We start from the raw sequence: 22,116 nt of genomic DNA, 5'->3' as shown, positions 1-22,116 counted from the left end.
CCAGCACTTTGGGAGGCCGAGGCAGTCAGATCACCTGAGGTCAGGAATTTGAGATCAGCCTGGCCAACATCTTAAAACCCCATCTCTACTGAAAAAATACAAAAATTAGCCAGGTGTGGTGGTGGGTGCTTGTAATCCCAGCTACTTGGGAGGTTGAGACACGAGAATCTGTTGAATCCAGGGGGCAGACGTTGCAGTGAGCCGAAATCGCACTGCTGGACCCTAGCCTGGGTGATAGAGCTAAACTCCATCTCAAAAAAAGAAAAAGAAAAGAAATTGATGCCAACTGAAAAAAGTCCCAAAAGGTTCCATACTGTATAATTGCATTTACATAACATGTTTTAAATGATAAAATTATGGAAATGGAGACTGTTGTTTGCCAGGGGTTAAGGAGGGAATGAGCCTGGAAGGGAGTTGGGTATGGATATTAAAAGGCAACACAAGGATTCTCATGGTGGCAGAACTACTCTCTATCTTAATGATGGGGATGGGTACAAGATTTTACACGAGTGATAAAATTGCATAGAACTAAACATACCCACACGTACACAGGCCCCAATGAGTAAAAGTAAAACTGAGGCAGTCTGAATAGGATCGGTGGATTGCATCAACGTCAGTATGCTGGTTGTGGTATATACTGTAGTTTTGTAAAATGTCACTATTGGGGGAAACTGGGTAAAGGGCCCGTGGTATCTCACTATGTGCATTTGGCTCTACAGTTAACTCAAAATGTTCCAATATATTAATAAAGTAAATATCTGTACATGAATCTAAGGTGCGGAATAAATCAACATCGGGGCCCATCCTGACCTGTGGGGATATACAAATGGCACAAAATGAAAAATGAGAATCAAAAATAAGAATCATGAATACAAAGATTTTAATCTAGAAAAAGACAAGAACAGATTGCCTGGTAGAGTTCTATGCCTGGACCATGTCTACCAAGGATTGCCAAAACACATGCCAAGGATGGAGATATATATATGCTATATAGTATATATGCAATATATACACTGTACATATATATATATCTCCATCCTTGGTATGCTCTTATATATATAATAAGTAATATATACACATATATATAGTGTATAGTTGGGGGAAAAGGAAAATAATTAGGGCTTGAACCCCTTTGTATCCCTTTTCCTCCAAATTTAACATTTTCTTTTCAGTTTTATTTGTCTGATTGAGGTGTCGTTTTTGTGACTTTTTAGGTGGAGTGTTGCTCCTGGAAAATCCAAAAGGTGATAATAGGTTGGACCTTTTAAAGCTGAAGAGTGTTGTCACTAGCATTTTTGGTGTGAAAAATACAGAGCTGGCTGTCTTCCATGATGAAACAGGTATGTGGAAAGTGAGAGGAGCCTGTGTCCTTTGACTTGAGATGGATTGGTGAAGGTCTTAATTTGCTGTCAGTTGTACTATATAACTTTTGCATTTTTCCTGACTCTCTTGAGTCAGGGCTCAGCTCTTCAGCAGTGCCTGCCAGCAGTGTCTGTTCATGCCTTCTCATTGTATGATGTGACTGAAAACCCTGGGCTTAATGGTTCTAATCCTTCCCTGTCACCTGTTAGCCAGCTGGTGGACTTCAGCCTTCAGAGTCCTCCCTTGTGAGGTTGTTTTTGTTTTTGAGACAGGGTCTCACTTTGTCACCCATGCTGGAGTACAGTGATGCAGTCATGGCTCACTGCAGCCTCCACCTCCTGGGCTCAAGTAATTCTCCTGCCTTGACCTTCCAAGTAACTGGGACTACAGGCATGCACCACCACGCTTGGCTAATTTTATTTAATTTTTTTTTTGAGAGACCAAGTCACTGTATTGCCCAGTCTGGTCTTGAACCCAGGGCCTTAAGCAATCCCCCTGCCTTGGCCTCCCAAAGTGCTGGGATTCCAGGTGTGAGCTACCACACCCAACCGTGAGTTTTAACTTTATTAAACACAATGCCTGGATCTCACTAAATCTGGATTCTCAATAAAGCAAACATGAAAATTTTTTAAAGAATTATAGATGCATTCTCCCACTATTATGTATTGAATGTGACCTCTGGAAAAAAAAAAAAAAAGATGTGTCCTAACCCCTTGTATGTCTAAATGTGACCTTTGGAAATAGGATTATCGTAGATGTAACTAGTTAGGATGAGGTCATACTGGAGTAGCGTGGGCCCCTAATCCGGTATGACAGTTGTCCTTACAAGAAGGTGGCCATATGAAGACATAGAGACACACAGAGAGAATGCCATGTGGTGACAAAGGCAGAGATTGGAGTTACACACAGCTGCAAGCCAAGAAACAACCAAGATTGCCAGGAGCCTCCAGAAGCTAGGAAGAGGCAAAAACGGATTCACCTACAGGTTTCAGAGGGAGCACATCTGCCAACACTTTAATTTCAGACTTCTGACCTCCAGAACTTTGAGACAGTAAATTTCTTTTATTTTTATTCCCTAGCCCCCTGCAGTTTGTGGGATTTTACTGTGGCAGCCTCAGAAAACTAATACTCATTTTATGAATCTGAATGCTCATTTTCAGAAACTTTTAAATAACTTAAAAGAAGAAATGCAAATGGCCGACTAAGGAACAACGGGTACATCTTAATGGTAATCAGGAACTTTCACGGTAGTACCACAGTGAGGTACTATTAACTGCCACCAGATTGGCAAAAACTAGAAGAATCTGACAGACTCAAATGTTGTCAGGGATATTGCATAATAGGAACCCTCATTCACTGCTGGATTATGAATTGTTGGAACCACTGGAAAACTGTTTGCTATTGTATCCATTAAAGGTTGGATAGGAGAAGCAAAAGCAATGTGGGAGAAAGCAAGTAAAGGTCTACAAGAAGGTAGCAAGTTAGAGGTCTGAGAAAAATCTCTAACCGGGTTCCACCAAGGTGGTGTGTAAGTCAGGGGAAAGCTGGATCTCTGCCTAAAGTCACTGTAGGATGAGAAGTAGAGAAAAGCAAAAACAGGCTGGAGTGCACATCTCTCTGACCGCATCTGACACTGACAGTCCGGTGTCTTGCAGAAGAAACTGCTGGTGTACTTTTCCAAAGAGTTGCACACATTCCTGGCCTGGAAGTTGGAAGAGCAGAGGCAGGAGCATGGGCTGCTCACTGTCGCACTGAACAAGTCGACAGATCCACAGCAACCTGAGAAAACCAAGGGCACGGGCCCCATGTTAGCCTGTTTAGCATAATGACTGTTACTAAACTTCTACCTTCCAAATCCTGTGTAGATTTCTCTGTGATCAAGCCATTACCCAGAACCAGGTCAGACAGAGAACCTGGGAAATAGTTTTAGCTTAGCTGCATTGACACAGGATGAAACCACCATAGTTCACCTCATTGTGATCTTGACATGTATACATGGCTCTTTAAACCATATTTAACTTCCAAATAAAGACCCTAGTAGTTTAAAAATCACACTTTCAACTCTCTTGTACTGCTTCAAAGATGCTAATTTCATTACCCAAAACAAGATAGAAAGTTACCTTATCCTTCTTTGGGTGATGTTGATTTCTCTTCTAGCTGAGCCATACCTCCCCTTTTTGCTATTCTTTAACTTTACTGAGATACAAGGTTAACCTGTTAAAATATTTCGTGTTATATGGTAAGGAAATAAGAGAGTGGAAAAATAAGAATTGGCTAATATATATTAACATGTCATGCCACACTTCATTTGCTGAAAAATGAGTTCTCTGGTCAGAAGCAATGCTATGTGGAGTGCTCTGTTGGTGAATAAGACATTCTCCGCGTCCATGGATGGTGGGTTTGACCGAAGCATTATGGGTGACAGTGGCAAATCCATGTCCAAAAGGAGTGTGTTCCAGTAAGACCAAATCACTGCCTTTTCCCATAATGGAAACTGCAGTATAACCAAGCTGCCATCGAGAGTCTGGCTCGTCTTTCCTGGCAATAACACTATATTGAAAGCTCAGGTAATGGTCCCCACTGTTGGTAGTTGGGATACACAGTAGCAACTGTAGGAAAATCAACCTTAGGGGATGGAAGTAATGTTGCGGAGCCCATGCCTGGGTGGCCCCTTTGTTCATCCGTCCATTGGGCAAGGGCAGAAGTGGCTGGCGGCAGAGTAGGTCATGTCCACTGAATTTTTTTTTTTATTTTTTAGAGACAGGGTCTCACTCTATCACTCAGGCTGGAGTACAGTGGCTCAGTCATAGCTCAATGTAACCTCAAACTTCTGGGCTCGAGCAATCCTCCCACCTCAGCCTCCAAAGTAGCTAGGAGTACAGATACATGCCACCATGCCTGGCTACTTCTTTTCTTTTTTGTAGAGAGGAGATCTTGCTGTATTGCCCAGGCTGGTCTCAATCTTCTGGCCTCAAGCAGTCCTCCCCTTTCTGCCTCCCGGAGTGCTGGGATTACAGGTGTGAGCCACTGTGCCCAGCCCCACCCATTTTAAAATTCTCATTCTGTCTGCCCATTTGAAGAGATCTGTCCACATACCTCTTGCCCTAACTTCCTTGTCACCAGTTTTCTAATTCTGTTCTTTGAGTCCCTGGCTGTTCTCATTTAGTCCAGCTATTGGCCAGTGTCCGTGAATCAGTGTAGATCTACTCCTAGCTGTTTCTCCGAGCAAAATGACCAGCCGGCTGCACTGAATGAAGTTGTGCCCATTGGTAGGATTTCCACCCATCACTATTCTTCAGGGCTACCCAGAGTCAGAACAGGGCCGTAAGACTGTAATTGTCTACTTTGGATGGTACAGCGTATTGTGCAGTAAGCCCTACGCAGCGAGCCCTAAAATGTCTTCTTTCTCTGCCAGCCAGTCCTGGAAGACTTCCTATAAGGCCACACCTGTGGTTGAGAGAAGAGACCATGTGGGCCTAGGCTGAGAATGGGCATCTAGCCACTGGTGCAGCAGGTTCCTCTGAGCCAGTGCCCCAGCCTAGTCTCATACTTGCCATTTCCACTCAATATTTGGAGGCTGCCCTGTGGGCTTGTCCTGTATCACAACCATTAGCAGTCATCTGCCTGTGCATGCATTCCCAAGCAACATTTAATGTTCTCTAAATGAAATTACGCTGCATATGTTCTGTGTATCATGCTTTTTTCCACATCTGTTCCTGCGTCAAATAACATCTTCTGACTGTAATTAGCATTTTTTTTTTTTTTTGAGACAGAGTCTTGCTCTGTCGCCCAGGCTGGAGTGCAGTGGCCGGATCTCAGCTCACTGCAAGCTCCGCCTCCCGGGTTTAGACCATTCTCCTGCCTCAGCCTCCCGAGTAGCTGGGACTACAGGCGCCCGCCACCTCGCCCGGCTAGTTTTTTGTATTTTTTAGTAGAGACGGGGTTTCACCGTGTTAGCCAGGATGGTCTCGATCTCCTGACCTCGTGATCCGCCCGTCTCGGCCTCCCAAAGTGCTGGGATTACAGGCTTGAGCCACCGCGCCCGGCCTAGCATTTTTTAATGTAAGCTTTTCGTGGTGAAGCTTGAGATTCTGATATAGGAGGAAATTTTAAGAGGAGCTGTATTATACAGAGAAAATACTAAAATAGAGAAAACAATTTGCCCTGTATTTCAGATTATGAATATTATGATGTTTATTTTACAACATTAAGATTTCCTACCATTGCATATCATTAATGGCTGGTTTTATAGAAAAGGCAATGGCTTTTGATAAACAGAAATTAAGTGGAAAGCATTGTTGTAAAAAGATACATGATAGTTAAATAGGAAAAATTGAATGACTTCAGTTTTGAATTGTTCATTAACCCTGAAAGAATTGTTGTTGTTATTTTTAGAAATACAAAACGAAACCGACCTACTGAGTCTTAGTGGAAAAACACTTTGTGTGACTGCGGGATCGGCTCCCTCTCTGATCAGCAGTTCTAGTACTCTTCTTTGTCAGTATATCAACCTACAGCTCCTGAATGCAGAGCCACAAGGTATGTGCCTCCCCACAGCGGGCAGATTGTGGGGTGCTGGGCATTGAGGTTGTCTTTAATATTCAAATATGTGTATATTTCTAGTCGGCTTCAAAGTATTGCTTTAAAGTGTGGGCTCCCCCGCTGCTTTGGGGAGCAACCACAGGCTTTTCTTTTGGTGTGTTATAGAGACTCTCATCCATCTGGCATGGTTAGGAAATGAAAAACTTGGTTAGGTAAAAATGATAATTAAATTGTTTGAGTGCCAGAACATTTTAATCTCTAATTTTACTTTCTTTTCTGCAGAAAATGTTCTGAAAACTTGTATACTTTCCTGATATTTTAGGATCCTCGTTGTGCACATTTGTACTGAAGTCTTCGGGCTCCTCACTTGACTGTGTACTGAGGATCTGCCCCACAAGCTGCTGGGCTTTTATCTAAGTTTTTTGTTTTTCTTTTTCTTTTTCCCCTTCCCCTTCACCTCTATGAAATATTCAGAGCTGTGTCTGCATGGACCGCATCTCCAGCGGTCACACTCATCCTCCTGGACCCGCTGCTGGCCTCAGCACTGCCTGTTAGAGCTGTCCGCAGTGGCCACCTCTATTGGAGATGGAGGGTGAACTCTCGAGATTTAATCCAGTTTGTTCTTTCTTCCTTAGAGTGTTTAATGGGGACAGTGGGCACTCTCCTGCTTGAAAACCCGCTTGGGCAGAATGGACTCACCCACCAAGGTCTTCTGTATGAAGCAGCCAAGGTGTTTGGCCTTCGGAGCAGAAAGCTAAAGCTGTTTCTGAATGAGACCCAAACGCAAGGTAAGGAGATTATGGACCGTAAGTTTTTTGTTTTTGTTGAAAGTAGATTTTGATGCCATTAACCATTTGTAGCATATACGTGTAAGATAGTACTATTGTAATCCTGTTTTGTTATTCTTTCCCCAGAAATTTACCATAATATAATTTTCTTTCCTTTCCATTTTTTTTGAGACTGAGTCTCACTTTGTCTCCCAGGAGTGCAGTGGCACAATCTTGGCTTACTACAACCTCCACCTCCCGGGTTCAGGCCCGGGGCTTCAACCCAGCAACAGGGATTCTCCTGCCTCAGCCTCCCGAGTAGCTGGGAATACAGGCACCTGCCACCACGCCTGGCTCATTTTTGTATTGTTAGTAGAGATGGAGTTTCACCATGTTGGCCAGGCTGATCTCAAACTCCTGACCTCAGGTGATCTGCTTGCCTCCGCCTCCCAAAGTGCTGGGATTATAGGCGTGAGCCATGGCGCCCAGTCAATAATATAATTTTTTAATAGCAATTAAAAGGATAATTACTTTTTGCTAAATCTAAAAACTACATGTGTATGTTATTAAAAATACATGCTTCTAGTTAAATTAGTGTGTTTGCTGACCCTAAAACTGTTCTTTTTCCCAAAAGTCAAAATTATCACAGGGTTGTAAAATAGCCTGAAGGAAACTTACAGCTGACATTATACCTCCCATTATAAAGGGAGTTTATAAAACATGCTTACCTACAGTTTATAAAACATGCTTACCTGCATTTTCTCCTTGAGACACATAACTGTGAAGAGCTAGGTCATCAGTTGACATATTCCACATTCTATTATCTAGAAAATAGAAATTAAGGATGGCGACTTTCACTTGCTGGTATCAGGTAGCGTATTTTCTCCTCCTCCCGTTCTCCCACTTAGCACTATTCACTTCAGAGATTTCAGCTTCTGTGGCTGCTCTGTCAGCTTCTCTGTTGACATCCTTAGCCTACCCTCTGAGTTTCGTTCTGTAATCCTGCTACACATCAAACGTCTTCACTTTAATATTGCTGCCACTGCAATCACTTCCCCCGACAGCTTCCCTTTGTGGGATCTGCTTTTTTCTGTTTATACCCATTCTTGACATCTCAACTCAAAACTTTTACCATCCCATCCTTTGATTTGTGACACCTGATAGCCTGGGATTTATTGGGCTTTCTGCATCAGTATTTGTGTCTTTTGGCACTTGTGGAAAATTGCCAGACATCTTGTCCAACTTACCTCTTATTCATTCTCTCTAGTGTTCTCTCCTTCTAACACCTTGTTTAGACATGTTTTAGATGGACTTGCTCACTCTATCCTGCCTCTTATTCTCTTTTCCTATTTCCCCTCCTTTTGTCCTTATATGCTACATTCTGGATAATTTTGGCTTTTTTATCTTACCCTTGTTCTTCTGCAGGTGAGGTGCGTCTTTTCTCTGTTTCCGGAAGATTTTCCCTTTGTCTTTTACCTTCTGCAGTTTAACTGTGATTTCCCTAGGTGTACATTTTTTGGTATAAGGCAGTCTTTATTTCTGTTACAGTGTTTTGAATTTTTTTTTTTTTTAGACTTGGTCTTATTCTGTCATGCAGGCTGGAGTGCAGTGGCTCAATCACAGCTCACTGCAGCCTCAAACTCCTGGGCTCCAGCAATCCTCCCACCTCAGCCTTCCTAGCTAGGGCTATAGGCACGTGCCACCATGCCCAGCTAATTTTAAAATTTTTTTGTAGGGATAAGGCCTCTCTATAAGGTCCAGGCTGATCGTTTTTGAACTCCGGCTTCAAGTGATCCTCCCACCTTGGCCTCCCAAAGTGTTGGGATTACAAGCATGAACCACCACACCCCTGCCTCCTGATTTCTACCATTTTCTTTTTTTTTTTTTTTTTTTTTTTGAGACGAGTTTTACTCTTGTTACCCAGGCTGCAGTGCAGTGGCACGATCCCAGCTCATTGTAACCTCTACCTCCTGGGTTCAAGTGATTCTCCTGCCTCAGCCTCCCGAGTAGCTGGAATTACTGGCATGTGCCACCATGCGCAGCTAATTTTTGTAATTTTAGTAGGCACAGGGTTTCACCATGTTGGCCAGGCTGGTCTCGAACTCCTGGCTTCCCAAAGTGCTGGGATTACAGGCGTGAGCCACCACACCCAGCCCATTCTGTTCTTTCTTAGAGTTTCCATCTTTCTATTTACATTGCCCATCTGCTTTGCTTGTTCTGTTATGTTTCTGTTGAAGCCCAGTTTTAAGAAGCATATGTCTAGTTCCTTGGAGACACTGTCAACCCAGACCCACTTTAAACTAAATTATTTTGGACCATAGGGAGAATGTTAAGAAAGCTGTGACTGACTGGGTAGGCGTGGTGGTTCACTCCTGTAATCCCAGCACTTTGGGAGGCTGAGGTGGGCGGAGTTCAAGACCAGCCTGGCCACTGCACTCCAGCCTGGATGACAAGAGTTAAACTCCGTCTCAAAAAAAAAAAAAAGCTATGACTTTCCCAGTCATACACAAAGGCCAGGAGTTCTGATGGAGACAGGATCTGTATATCCCTACTGCAAAACAAAGCTAAGTGAGGCGGTTCTCTCTGTATGGTGTCTGTGGCTGCTGTAACAGATTTCCACAAACGGGGTGGCTCAAGTCAGCAGGTTTGTTTTCTCACAGCCTTGGAGGCCAGACACTGAAATTAGGCTGTCAGAAAGGCCACAGTCTCTCTGAAGTCTCTGTGGGAGAATTCCTTATTCTTCTAGCTTCTGGTGGCTCCAGGCATCCCTTAAATTGTGGCCACATCACTTCAGTCTCTGACTCTGTGGTCACGTTGCCTCCTTCTCTTCTGTTTCCTCTTTTTCCAAATAAAGTTACATTCACAGCTCTTGGGAATTTAGAACCTGGGCGTATCTTTGAAAGGCCATTATTAACCGATTACATTCTCTTCACTTTTTCTCTTGTGGTGAAGGCACTTACTCAGACCGACCCTTTTGCTGGAAGTTCCAGTTTCTTCAGCAGAGATTTGTTGGACTTCCCAGTGTGTATACACCGGAGGCGTTTCTTTCCCTGCTTTCCTAGCTCTTTAGTGCCCAAAGCATTAGGCCACCAGACCCCATGGGAGTCATTATTTTTGGCCTGTGGAATTCTCCCATTTTCTTCCTGTGCAGCTATTTTTTTTTTTAATTTAGTTGCATATCATACTTGTAAATTTTCTGTCATAATGTTAAATACTAAAGCTCTGTTTCTTCTTGGGTTCCTCCTTCCCTCCCTGGGTTTATTTTCAGTGACTCTCCTTGGTCGTTTTCCCTCTCATCTAGTTTCGGGCCTCATCGTCCATCAAAGTCACGAGTCTGCAGGCTGTACTCTTCCGCCGGAGCTGTCTTCATGAGCATTCCTGCCTCGATTTTGTTCCTTCGCTTAGAGCCCCCAAAGCTCCGTATTCTCTTATGCTTCAGAATCTTCCCTTCCACCCAAGATCCTTCCTGCTCTGGTGATTCTGTCCTTTCCTGTCTTGCTAATTCTGTCCATGAGTCTTTCACTCTATCACTTCTGTCCTTTCCTGTCTTGCTAATTCTGTCCATGAGTCTTTCACTCTATCAAAGGCTTTTTTCACTCTCCCTCGAACACACTTCGCTCTTTCATTGTGGTATGGTAGTAGATCATCTAATAATGTAGCTTTCTATTCTGATAAGCTTATATAAAACTTCAGAGATAATTCATAACTCTTTTCTTGTCTCTCAGATCCATTGGTCACCAAGTACTGTTGTGCAGTGGAGCTGAAGATGACATTTGTCTCTCACTTGTTCTTGCAAGTAAATGCAGTGGCATGATTGAAGCTGGTCAGGGGTAGAATCGTGTCTGTGTGAATTATGTATTTATAATACTACCTGCAATTCACATAACCTTTCTGTATTCTCTGCTGCCTTTCTGTGAAATTCTCTTTACTCTGTGATGTTAGCTAGGCAAAAGTTTAGTAGGTGAGAGCTTTTAAAGGTTTAGTGATTTACCTAAGATTACCACAAAGATGGAACTTTTTCTAATTCAGTATCTTTCCAATCTAGTGTCTGTAGCTTCATTTTCATTATGCCTTTTCTCTCAGAATTGTCTTTCATAAAGTATCAGTAACTTGATAAATTAGAAGAGCCACAAAATGTTGACCATTTTAGAAACTCTTAAATGTCTTCTTGCTTGCTCCACTAAACTCTAAACATCATCTCCAGGTCCTGTGATTATCGATTAAGGAAGTAGCTTTGAGAGTGTTCTCACATCTGGGATTGCCTGCTAGGTAGGAGAAGAGCTATTTTTAAAGAAAGCTCATCTGTTTGCTTTAAATTCAGATCTGACTAGAAGCAAAATGCTCCACAGTAGGCAGATAACTTTAAATTTTCTCTTTTCTTTGTTTTCTTTTTGAGTGGTATATTCACTGTGTTTTAATCAATTGCATTTGGGTTATATTTTTGGATGCTCAGAGTTTTCCTTATTGGCCATATTGGATCATGTATTCTTTAACATGATCCTTTGTCTTTGGTAAATTCTTGCTTTCTCACATAGCAAACATGTCCTAGGCTTATTATGTACTCTTATTTCTCCAGACATAGAAAATAGCTGTTCTTCAAATTATAGAGAATCATATTTTGAAACCACATATCTGGGATACTGAGTTGGCACAGCTTCTGGGCTTTTCTTGTAGACATAGGAAGTATCTGTTTATGAAGAAAAATAACCATCTTGGTAGTACCCAGAGTTAGCCAAACTGTGAAGTGATGGCATAGTCCTCCAGAAGGCTCCAGGAGTCTGTCCAAAATCTGACTCCACCTGCACAGAGTTAGGGTTCTATGAACTCAGTAAAGGATCCACATCAGACCCCCATCACTGCTGGCACCAACTGCAAGTTCCAGGGATTTTCCTAAACCACTCTCAGGTTCAGTAACCTGCTGGGAGGACTCAGACTCACGGAAAGGTATTACACTCATGGTTTGAATTAGGGGAGGGAAAGGATACACATTAGAACCAGTGAGAGCAAGAGAGAGATACCCCTGGAGTCATGGATAATGTTTCTTTCTCCCATCCCTTAATCTGACAACACAGAGACTGTAGTACCAACCAGGGAAGCTCACTTGAGCCTTGGTGTCAGTTTCTTTTGAGGTTTCATTCTCTAGGCATGATTGCTGTCTTTCTCAGCTGATAATACCATGCGACCCAGCGTCCTCATCCTAAATCGTATACTTTGTCTTTCTGTCGTGGCCAACACTACACTGAATCACCTCATTAGCAACAACTGTCAGGTTTGGTGAATGTGCCCACCATGAGAAACAAAGACTCCTACTAAGAAATTCCAAGGATTTAGAGATTCCACTCAGGAGCTGGGGCAAAGGGCAGAACTCTTAGGTTAAGGCCAAATTCCTTACTACACAGCAGTTAAATATTCACCCCCAATAGGTAAAATACTGATTTTTTTTCAACTTTTTCTTTCCATTCTAGAAATTACAGAAGACATCCCCGTGAAGACTTTGAATATGAAGACTGTGTATGTTTCTGTATTACCAACAACAGCAGACTTCTAGCATGCCCTTTCAGTGTTGTTCAGTCAGCCTTTCCCTGATTGCACATAGACACACACATGAACACACTGAAGATGTTTCCTTCAGGTGCATGTAAAATATGCTGCTTGGATTGAAATACAAATGGGATTGATGAGTTAAGTAACTTGAGACCTCACAGTAATCTTCACACTTAACTTAACTTAGACACCTATGCAGTCATGTTGGGAGCAGGTTACAGTGTTACCTCAGCACCACAGTTTATTTCTATACTTGAGTTCTTCAGTATAGAAGGTAGAAGTGATTTAAATGGCATAGTATATATATCATTTTCTGGCCTCTTAAAATTTGAGACCTCTTGATGAAATGGACATATTATATATTTCTGCCACCTGGATTTTCCTGGATAATTTGATGGAATATTTTAAGTTTCAGTAAATCAGAACAATAAACAAACTCAGATATAAATGTGTTGAAAGTAATTCATTCTCCCACAGATAGATGAAACTTGAAATGTGTCATCTTTGAAGAACGTAAAAACTTCACAGTGGTTTCTGTGTTAAGACTGGACTAGATATCTAATAAAACTTCTTCCCAAAATTCTGGGTGATCATTTGAGTCCTCAAAGAAGCAGATGACATGACAAAGTTAGATGTGCAAGAATTTATTAGAGGAAACACAACTGGAGGATAAACCAGAGATGGAGCAGGCGTAGGTCGAGAGAGCCTTCAGACTCCAGTGTGGGTCTGACACCTGTAACAAGAGAAAACAAAGATTGATTAGCAAAAACTCAGACTGCAGTGCAACTCTAAGACAAAGTCGGTCAGGCCAATGGAGAGTTCCCAGGCAAGGATTCCTTTTAGTAGAGTTCAGAATTGGGTAGAAATAGCCTGGCTTTGTTCCGCTGACTTCCTCAAGTCAGTGTCTGGGAGGAGACCAAGGGGAGCGTGGCCTTTGCACAAATGCCCTGATGGATCTGAAAGTACCAACTGCACTCTTCACATCAGATAACTTTGAAGGGAGATCTGAATGGTGCATCCCTATGGCTGCTACAGCAGATGCATTCACACAAAAACCCACAAGTTGGAGAAAATAGAGGAAACAACCAGAATTTGGGGAGTTGGAAAGCAGATAGATGGTGTTAACTAACTTGGTAGACCCAGGAAACCCCAATTCTAAATCAATGGAGAAACTAATAAACTTATTTACATTTCAGAATTCACAGCACCAGTTACCCCTGGGATGAAAGGTGGAAGAGGCCTAGAAATAGGGAAGATCACATCAACACTGGGAAGCCTTATGGCTTCTCCCATTTCCATGTTGCTAAGCAACTCTCTTTATTCCCACCCCCAACCCCACCCCGCCACAGTTGGCATCTGGAAGGTAAAAAGGGACTGGTTGGTAGAAGTCAGAGTGAATGGAAGGCGAGTACTTCTAAGCCTGGAGGATTCCTAAAACCAACCCTCAGGTTAGATAATTTGCTAGGACTCACAGAACTCAATGAAAGCTTTGTATTCATGGTTACAGTTAATGACAGGGAAATGTTAAAGATCAAAATCAGCCAAAGGAAGAGGAGAGGGCAGAGCCCAGGAGAAGTACCAAAGACAGCTGTTGTCCTGTCTCTCTGAAGTCAGAAAGCATTACTCTACTGGCATCAATGTGTGACAGTATGCACAGAGCATTGCCAGCTAGGGAAGTTCACCCAAGCCTTGGAACCCAGAGTGTTTATTGAGGGTGCTTTACATATCCATGATTGATTGTCCATGTGGTTAATCAGTCTCTAGGTCAGCTGATAGTGCATGACCCAAAACCTCCACCCTGAATCACGTTGGTATTTTTGATGTGTTATACCCCACCACTATAAGACTATATAGATTTGTCCCACCCCAGCCATAAATCGTATTGTCAAGGCTATTCAGTATGACCCAGGATCCCCAGGTAAACAAAGGCATTCCTATGTAGCATAACATCCCAAGGGCAAGGCCTAATTCCTTTACACACAGTACTGTACTGGAAACAAGATTAAGTGGCTTTATATATACTGTCCACTATACCAAAGAAGAATATAAAAGATTGACACCAAGTATTGCCTGGGAAAAAGGCTCACTCTGAACAATGAACTTTGAAGTTGAGAAGTCCCACCCATACTCAGGTCAGTGTTTAGCCCCCAATCTCTTATTCAGGAGACTCCCATCTAGAATTACCAGAGATGTAGTGAAAGCCTCTAATCCAAAACCAAAAGAGAAAACCAAAGCAACTTTGAGGAATCAAACGATGCAGTGAGAAGAACATTCCCCCTGCCAAATGTGTTAGTATCCTTAGAGTTACAAGATACTACATCTATAAAATAACAATGCTACAAAACATGAAAATCTCAAGAGGAGAAAAAACATGTTCCTGTTAATATAAGACAATATAAATGAAAAAAAATCATTGGAAAATAGTGTTGAAATTTTCCAAATGCTAGATAGATTAAATATATAAGGTGGGAGAAAAGAGATATTGTACATAAGTTAGAGTCCAGGAGTTCCAGTATCCAAATTGTAGGAATTCCAGAAAGAAGAAAAATAAGGTCACAAAATTATAATTAATGTAAACAAATTTTGCAGAACTTACAGCCAGAGTGAAAGATGCCTTCAAATGTCTAGCACAATGCATGAAAATAGACTCACTCCCAAGGCACATAACAGAAATTTCAGAACATAAAGAGAAGACTACGTTTCTAGAAAGAAAAAAGCAAAAGGGATATAGAAAAGATTAGCAATTAGTAAGGATTTTTCTTTTCAACCTCTGGGAGCACAGAACAATTTAGTAAGGATTTGATTTCTCAGCAACACAGCAAGAAGAGAATCTCCCCAATTCTTCGGGGAAAGTTTTCTAACTATATTCTACACAACCAAATTATCAAACAAATATGAAGTTAAAGACATTTTCAGACATGAATTAGGTCTTAAAATTATCTCCCATGTACTCTTAGGGAGTTACTGGGTCTCGTGCTCTACCAAGTGGCAGCAACCCCGCTGAGACTGTGGTTCCTAAAGCAATTTTCCCGTGAAGGGAACTAGGTTTCCCTGGGAAAAATCGCTGATTCTAGAGCTGGAGCTGGGAATGTACGAGATGAGTCTGGAACATCTTGTAGTAACAGAAAGTAAAGTGATGAAAAAACGGTGAGTGACATCAGCAAGATGGCAAAATGTTAATAGCCCTGCCGAGCGTGGTGTCTCACACCTGTAATCCCATCTCTTTGGGAGACTGAGGTGGCGGATCACGAGGTCAGGAGTTTGAGACTAGCCTGGCCAACATGGTGAAACCCCATTTCTACTAAAAATACAAAAATTAGCCGAGCATGGTGTCACATTCCTGTAATCCCAGCTACTCAGGAGGCTGAGGCAAGAGAATCGCTTGAACCCAGGAAGCGGAGGTTGCAGTGAGCTGAGGTTGCACCACTGCACTCCAGCCTGGGCGACAAAGCAAGATTCCGTCTCAAAAACTTAAAAACTAAAAAAAATAAGCCCCAGACCCTCATTCTCCCATAGAGACACTGACTTAACACTATATGGACCAAATTGCCTTTGTGAGAACTTTTCAGAAATGAGTTAAAAAGTTGCAATACCCCAGGTGAACGTAGAAGCAAGAAGAGCTGATTTGAAGCAGGTGAGAAAGTCCATTACGTTTGCATACCATAGGTTCTCCCAGTACCATGCACAGTGCGGCACAATCTGGAAGTATCTCCCACTTGCACCTTCTTTCTCAAGAGGGAAAGAGTAGAGTGGAATGTATGTCCCATGTTCTGGCTTATACTGGGGCTGACCACAGGACGGATTTCTGTTCATGTGACTCGGAGCACTGACAGGAACAGTGTCGTACTTTGGATGACTGGGGGCTGCTGAGAACAAATGTGAGAGGTATAGCCTTGTTACAGCACTGCAGGAGCTAGTATCATAAACAGATACCAAGGGGAGCAAGAAATTATGAGTTCCTTAAAAAGAAACAGGGGCAAACCTCTTCAGGAAATTACACAAACCCAGAGAAGTTACATCCCTAGAAAAGATTCAAGAGGTCCCCAAGATCTCCAGCTAAACTAATGGGTTGATGCTGTTCCTTTTCACAAAGCCAGTCTATAAAGGCTAAGAGAGATGACTGTTTTTTCAGATGCCCAAATCTCAACGAAAGATGAGCAGGTGGCCGGACACAATGACTCATGCCTGTAATCCCAGCACTTTGGGAGACCAAGGCAGGAGGATCACTTGAGTCCAGGAGTTTAAGACCAGCACTGTCACGGTTTGCTACAAAATTAAACAGCATTAGCACAAAACAAACACAACATTCTTTTGTCTCTTCTCTAGGCAGCAGGCTTTATTTTCTGTGCTTTGGGTCTATTCTGTCAGGAGAAGGGTGCCTAGTGTCAAATCCTGCAAGGCCTGAGGTGGGGGCCTCTCAGGTGACCTTAGGCCTCCCAGGTGACCTCAGATCTCTCAGGTGAGGTCTGTCCTCCCAGGTGACCTCTGCCCTGCCACGTGAGGTTCTGACACAGTGACTTTGACTCTTGCAGGAGATGGGCTACTGCCAGGGTGTGAGCCAGGTCGCTGTTGTCCTGCTGATGTTCCCCAAGGAGAAGGAGGCCTTCTTGGCACTGGCTCAGCTGCTGACCAGCAAAAACCTGCCAGACGCTGTGGATGGACAGCTGCCCATGGGGCCTCACAGCTGGGCCAGGTGATGGCTACACTGGCCCAGTGATGGGAACTTAAAGCCATAGTGCCTTCTGTCCCTGCCCCATTTGGTGGGCTGGGCAGGGCACCACGGGTCCTCCCAGACACCAGGCTCACCACCGACACAACACAGATAAAAGGAGTGTGGTGGGTGCTTCCCTGGCCAGGCTTCCCACCAGTTGTGGCTTCCTGTGCACAACTGTACCCCCAAGGGCAGGTGATCCAGCAGCTGCTCAGTGCAAAGCACCAGGGAGGGAGCAGGGTTTGGGCACTGGCCCCTCCCAGAGGGCCCTTCCCAGCCTGATGCCCACCCCCATGCCTAGAACACCTCCTGAGGCTGTCCCTGGATGGGTTTCTATAGAACATGCTATCCCAGGCCTAGGCCCGGAAGGATACGTGGTGCTGAGGCACCCACAGGCCTCCCTGGCACAGCTTCAAAGAATAAAGTGCAACCCGCCCCCAGGGGGCTCCAGCCTGAGGTGCCCTCCTGCTTCACCATCTGGAGCAGAAAACAGTGGGGAGTGCCTGGGGTACCCCAAGCTCTGCTTCCTAGGCCTTCCTCCTCCTCTCCTCCTCCTCCTGTACTCCAAGAAGCTTCTGAAAACCAGGCAGGCTTGGCCTCCGGCCAGGTGCTGACCAAGAGGCTACTGGATATGCCTCGAAGAGGAGATGGGCGATGTAGGCCGGACACCACTGAGCCCCTCCTCCACACCCTTGAGGGCCACCTGAAGGGCACAGGAGCCTTCAGACCATCCAGGAGCTGCAGCAGCCCCCCAGAGAGCAACAGGGACCCCTCACTCCTGAGCACCCCTCCAAGGGGGTCAGGACATGCCCTGAGCCACAGAGTAGCAAGAACCAGTGTTCAGAGACAGGATTCAGGGAAAGGGCAGAGGTGGGACCCTGGGCCAAGGGGCAGAAGTGAGGGTTCCACTGAGTGTGGGAACGGTCCAGGCCTGGCTTGGAAAGGACAGAGGGCAGAGGGGGCTCCAGAGGACAGGGGGAGCCCAGTGCCCTGGGGGCATGTTACCCACGGTGGAGAGAGGCCCCAGGTTAGGTGGCAAGTGGGTTGGATGACAGTTAAGGCCTCTCCCACCTGCTCTGAATCAGGGCTGAAGCAGAGGTGAGGGCGAGGGTGTGAATCAGGGAGACTGAGCCACCTGAACCCCATGGGGCTGTCCCAGGAGCAGCCTGAGATGCCCCGAAAGCTCCCATCCCCGGATGGCACACACCCTTCGCTCTGGGATCAGGGCCCACAGCAGTGTCCTCAGTGTCACTCAGGAGGGCTATGCAGGGACCACGAGGACTCCAGGGATCCAGGTCCATGGGGCCCATCCCTGCGAGGGTCAGATGGGCTGGGTGGAGAAGCTGACCGAGCCTCCTTTCCTTTCAGGGAAACCTGAAGAGTCCCCAGGATGGCCCTTGGCCTGGAGCGAGTGTCTCAGCCCCCAGGCCTCTGCTGGCCTCCCCCAGCCTGGAAACCCTCCCCAGAGAGCATGGGCTGGCTTTCCTTGGCCCAGCAGCCCATAAAGGTAGTCCCAGGAAAACAGGAGCCTGGTCCTGCCCAACCCTCACCTGGCTGGGCTGTCCCCATGGCTGAGGCCCTCAGTGGCACCAGGGGGTCTCCAAAGAGCCTGGGGCCACAGGCCTTTCTCTGGGGGCCCTAGGGGCTCAGGGTCTGGCCTGCCTGCCCCCAGCCCAGGACAAACCACTCATTGTTTGGTGGTGAGTTATTGCAATGGAATTCCGTGGTCTGGAAGGAGCCAGGACAGCAGCCTACCCTGCAAGTGCCTGGAAGCCCCAGACAGCCCCTCAGCCAGCTGAAACCAGCATCCACAGGGAAGCTGGAGACTTGGAGGCCTCTGGAGGGGAGGGTGTGTGTGTCATCCTCATAGCTCTGGCCAGCCAACAGCATGTCCTGTGTCCTCATGCTGACCTCCTATGGGACACAGCCCCCTCAAACGCCCCAAGCCTGAAATCCAGAGGTGTCCAGCCCAGCATCAAATGAAGCCCCTCTAGGAGAGAGACACCAGGGGTGCCATGGGCACTCCAGCCATGACCTTGGAGGAAACCAAGACTGCTGTGGCCCTGGCCAGTGATGGAGTCTGGCCCAAGGCAGGGTGAGCCCTCTCAGAGCAGCGCATGGCTACTTAGGGCTTGTGCATGTCCCACAAAACCAAGTTGGTGACCTTAGCTAGCTCTGAGAGCAACCAGCCGTCTCAGCAAGGGGGCTGCAGAAGCAGAGGGGCCAGCCACTACCCTTGTTCATACAAGGAGGCAGGAATGGTCAGGCTCCAGGACCTGGGTGGTCACCTGATCACCAATGGGGCAGAGTTCTATTCAATATTGAGAGGCTAGCCAGGCGTGGTGGCTCACGCTTCTAATCCTTGTAATCCTAGCACTTCGAGAGGTTGAGGCAGGAGTGTTGGTGAAGCCTGGGATTTTGAGGCTAGCCTGGGTAACATAGTGAGACCCCATCCCCACAGAAAATACAAAAATTAGCCAGGTGTGGTGGCATGCATGCACCTGTAGTTCCAGTTACTAGGGAGGCTGAGATGGGAAGATTATTTGAGCCCTGGAGGTCAAGGCTGCAGTGAGCCATGAGCATGCCACTGTATTCCAGCCTGGGTGGCAGAGCAAGACCCTGTCTCAAAAAAATAAATAAATAAATAAATGATAATAAAAAAGAATGAAAAGAAAATATACTGACTTCATGTAAATTGTTCTGGACATATAGAGTCTAATCGACATGTCTTAAAAGACAAGACGAACGTTTTTCATGAAATAAGTGAGGCTAAAACATTTTCTTGGACAAACCTCCTCCCAGCAAGGGGAGGCTGGCTTGCTGCAGTGTGGAAACTGTGCTTAGATTGTTCTCTTCTGTTTGTCTACTCCCCTAATCGATGCTCTTCTCTCCCTTTTCAGATCCCTGTGATAGAGCTACTAACTCAACTCTTCTTTCCACAGCTACCAACTCAGATTTTAATGTTCAAAAACGTCTAGTGAAGTTCCAAGCCAAGGAAATGAAGGAGTGAAGGATGTGCCATCCCAAATATGTCAGATTGGTATATTGATTATTTTGAGTTGATAATATTGGAGAAACTGTAGTTTCAGAAAGGGCAAGCTGACGTGTCTCTTCTTGCATGAAACAAGCCATAAAGTTTCCTCTGGAAGGGGCACCCTCGCCATACCAGGGTGAATCAAGAGCCCTATCCCCAGAAACTGGGAACCGGAGGCCGCAATGGACCTAAATAAATATACTTAATGAATAACCCTTGTCTTTCACTAGTTTGACACCCCCCATACCTCCTAGTGACTCCCCTGGGAAACTTACTGCCTGTTGCCAGATTATCTTTGTCCCGTCGTTTTTTCTTAAATTTATCGCTCTTTATCTAAAAAGTGTAAAAGCATCTTGCTTTGGCCACTTCTTCAGACTTCACGCTCTTGTAAAGATCCTCATGTTCGTGTAAAACTAATGAAATTTGTATACTTTTCTTTTGTTAATCTACCCGCTCTCAGGATGGGCAGTGGCTCGTGTCTGTAATCCCAACATTGTGGGAGGCCAAGACAGGAGGCTTACTTGAGGCTTAGGGGTTTGAGACCAACCTGGGCAACACAGTGAGACCCCATCTCTACAAAAAATAAAAATAATTAGATGGGCGTGGTATGTGCTTGTAGTCCCAGCTATTCAGGAGGTTGAGGTGGGAGGACCACTTGAGCCCAGGAGATCAAAGCTGCAGTGAGCTGTGATCGAACCACTGCATGCCAGCCCAGGCAACAGAGACCCTGTCTCAAAATAAATGAATAAATAATAGGTTAAAAGAAATAAAAATGATTTGTTATATATAAAAAAACCCAATCTGCCTGGTGTCAATTTGGTTTCTAGATCCAGATGAAGAGCCCACTGAGAACTAAAAGGGGGGCTAGAGATGATCTCTGGCTCCCCTAACAGTCTTTCTTTAAATTTTTTAATTTTTTATTTTTTTGAGACTGAGTCTTGCTCTCTCCCCCACGCTGGAGTGCAGTGGCGTGATCTGGGCTCACTGCAAGCTCCACCTCCCAGGTTCACGCCATTCTTCTGCCTCAACCTCCTGGGTAGCTGGGACTACAGGTGCCCGCCACCAGGCCGGCTAATTTTTTGTATTTTTAGTAGAGACGGGGTTTCACCATGTTAGCCAGGATAGTCTTGATCTCCTGACCTCGTGATCCCCCCAATTCGGCCTCCCAAAGTGCTGGGATTACAGGCGTGAGCCACCACACGATTACAGGCGTGAGCCACCACGCCCGACCACATCTCCATTTCTTCAAGAGCGGAGGCCAGAGTCCAGACTGAGCTCCTTCCCTCAGAGCAGCCCTGGGATTCGGGCCCGTCTCAGCCACCATGAACTACCACACTGAACCCAGGAAGGGCTGCTTTCTCCTCTCACAGGCTAGCAGGTGTGGGAGGAGAAGAGCAAGGAGGGAGTTTGTGTTCACTTGTCCTGTGCTGTCCAGGACAGCAGCCCTGGGCCACACACGATGATTGTGCACCTGAACATGGCGAGGCCGAATTGAGCTGTGCTGTGAGTAGACAACACGACACACACCACATTTTGGAGACTTACCATGGAAAACAGAATGTGAACTATCTCGATGATTTTTACCTGCATTATATGTGGAAACAATAATTTTTTGACATATTGGGTAAAATAAAAAATATTAAAATCAATTTCACCTATTTCTTTCTAGTTGAATGTTGTTACTGTAAAATTTAAGGTTACATATGTGGCTCAGACAATATTCCTTCTGAGCAGCATGGCTCCAGGAGGGTGGACATTGAAACTACTCTCAACCCGCACAGCTGTGCAGTGGAGCTGTGCTGCCAACTCAGACCAGGGGACTGGTGTCGTCCCCGCAGTTCCATGAAACAGGTATTCCTAAGAGAAACCCCAAGCCTCTTCCACCTAGGGACAGCTGTTTTTATTTTATTTTATTTTATTATTATTTTTTTCTGAGTTGAAAATATATAATTTTCAACTGCAGGGGAGGTCTTGCTATGTTGCCCAGGCTGGTCTTGAACTACTGGCCTCAAGGTGAACCTCCCATCTTGGCTTCCCAAAGTGCTAAGATTACGGGGGTAAGTCAATGAACCAGCTGGGGACAGATGTTCACGTCCTCCTCTCATCTTTTCCCCAAATTGCCCTTGGAAACTCTTGACAAGTCTTGGCCCCAGTTC

General features: G+C 45.0%; 1 protein-coding gene across 2 annotated transcripts in view; it reads left to right on the top strand.

The window, feature by feature from the left end:
* Positions 1–12,795, top strand: part of IARS1 (isoleucyl-tRNA synthetase 1) — a 76,380-nt gene extending 63,585 nt beyond the window's left edge. For both annotated transcript variants that reach the window (XM_015117255.3, XM_015117256.3), the window contains exons 31-34: positions 1,215–1,340; positions 5,758–5,901; positions 6,540–6,692; positions 12,137–12,795. In XM_015117255.3, coding sequence (XP_014972741.2) covers positions 1,215–1,340; positions 5,758–5,901; positions 6,540–6,692; positions 12,137–12,219 — 506 coding nt within the window. In that variant the 3' untranslated portion in view covers positions 12,220–12,795. The remainder of the gene's footprint in view (positions 1–1,214; positions 1,341–5,757; positions 5,902–6,539; positions 6,693–12,136) is intronic.
* The last annotated feature ends 9,321 nt before the right edge of the window (positions 12,796–22,116 follow it).

This window comes from Macaca mulatta, chromosome 15 (assembly GCF_049350105.2).
Source record: "Macaca mulatta isolate MMU2019108-1 chromosome 15, T2T-MMU8v2.0, whole genome shotgun sequence".
Classification (NCBI taxonomy): Eukaryota; Metazoa; Chordata; class Mammalia; order Primates; family Cercopithecidae; genus Macaca; species Macaca mulatta.
The sequence above is the reverse complement of the archived record's forward strand: the minus strand, read 5'-3'. Positions and strand labels throughout refer to the sequence as shown.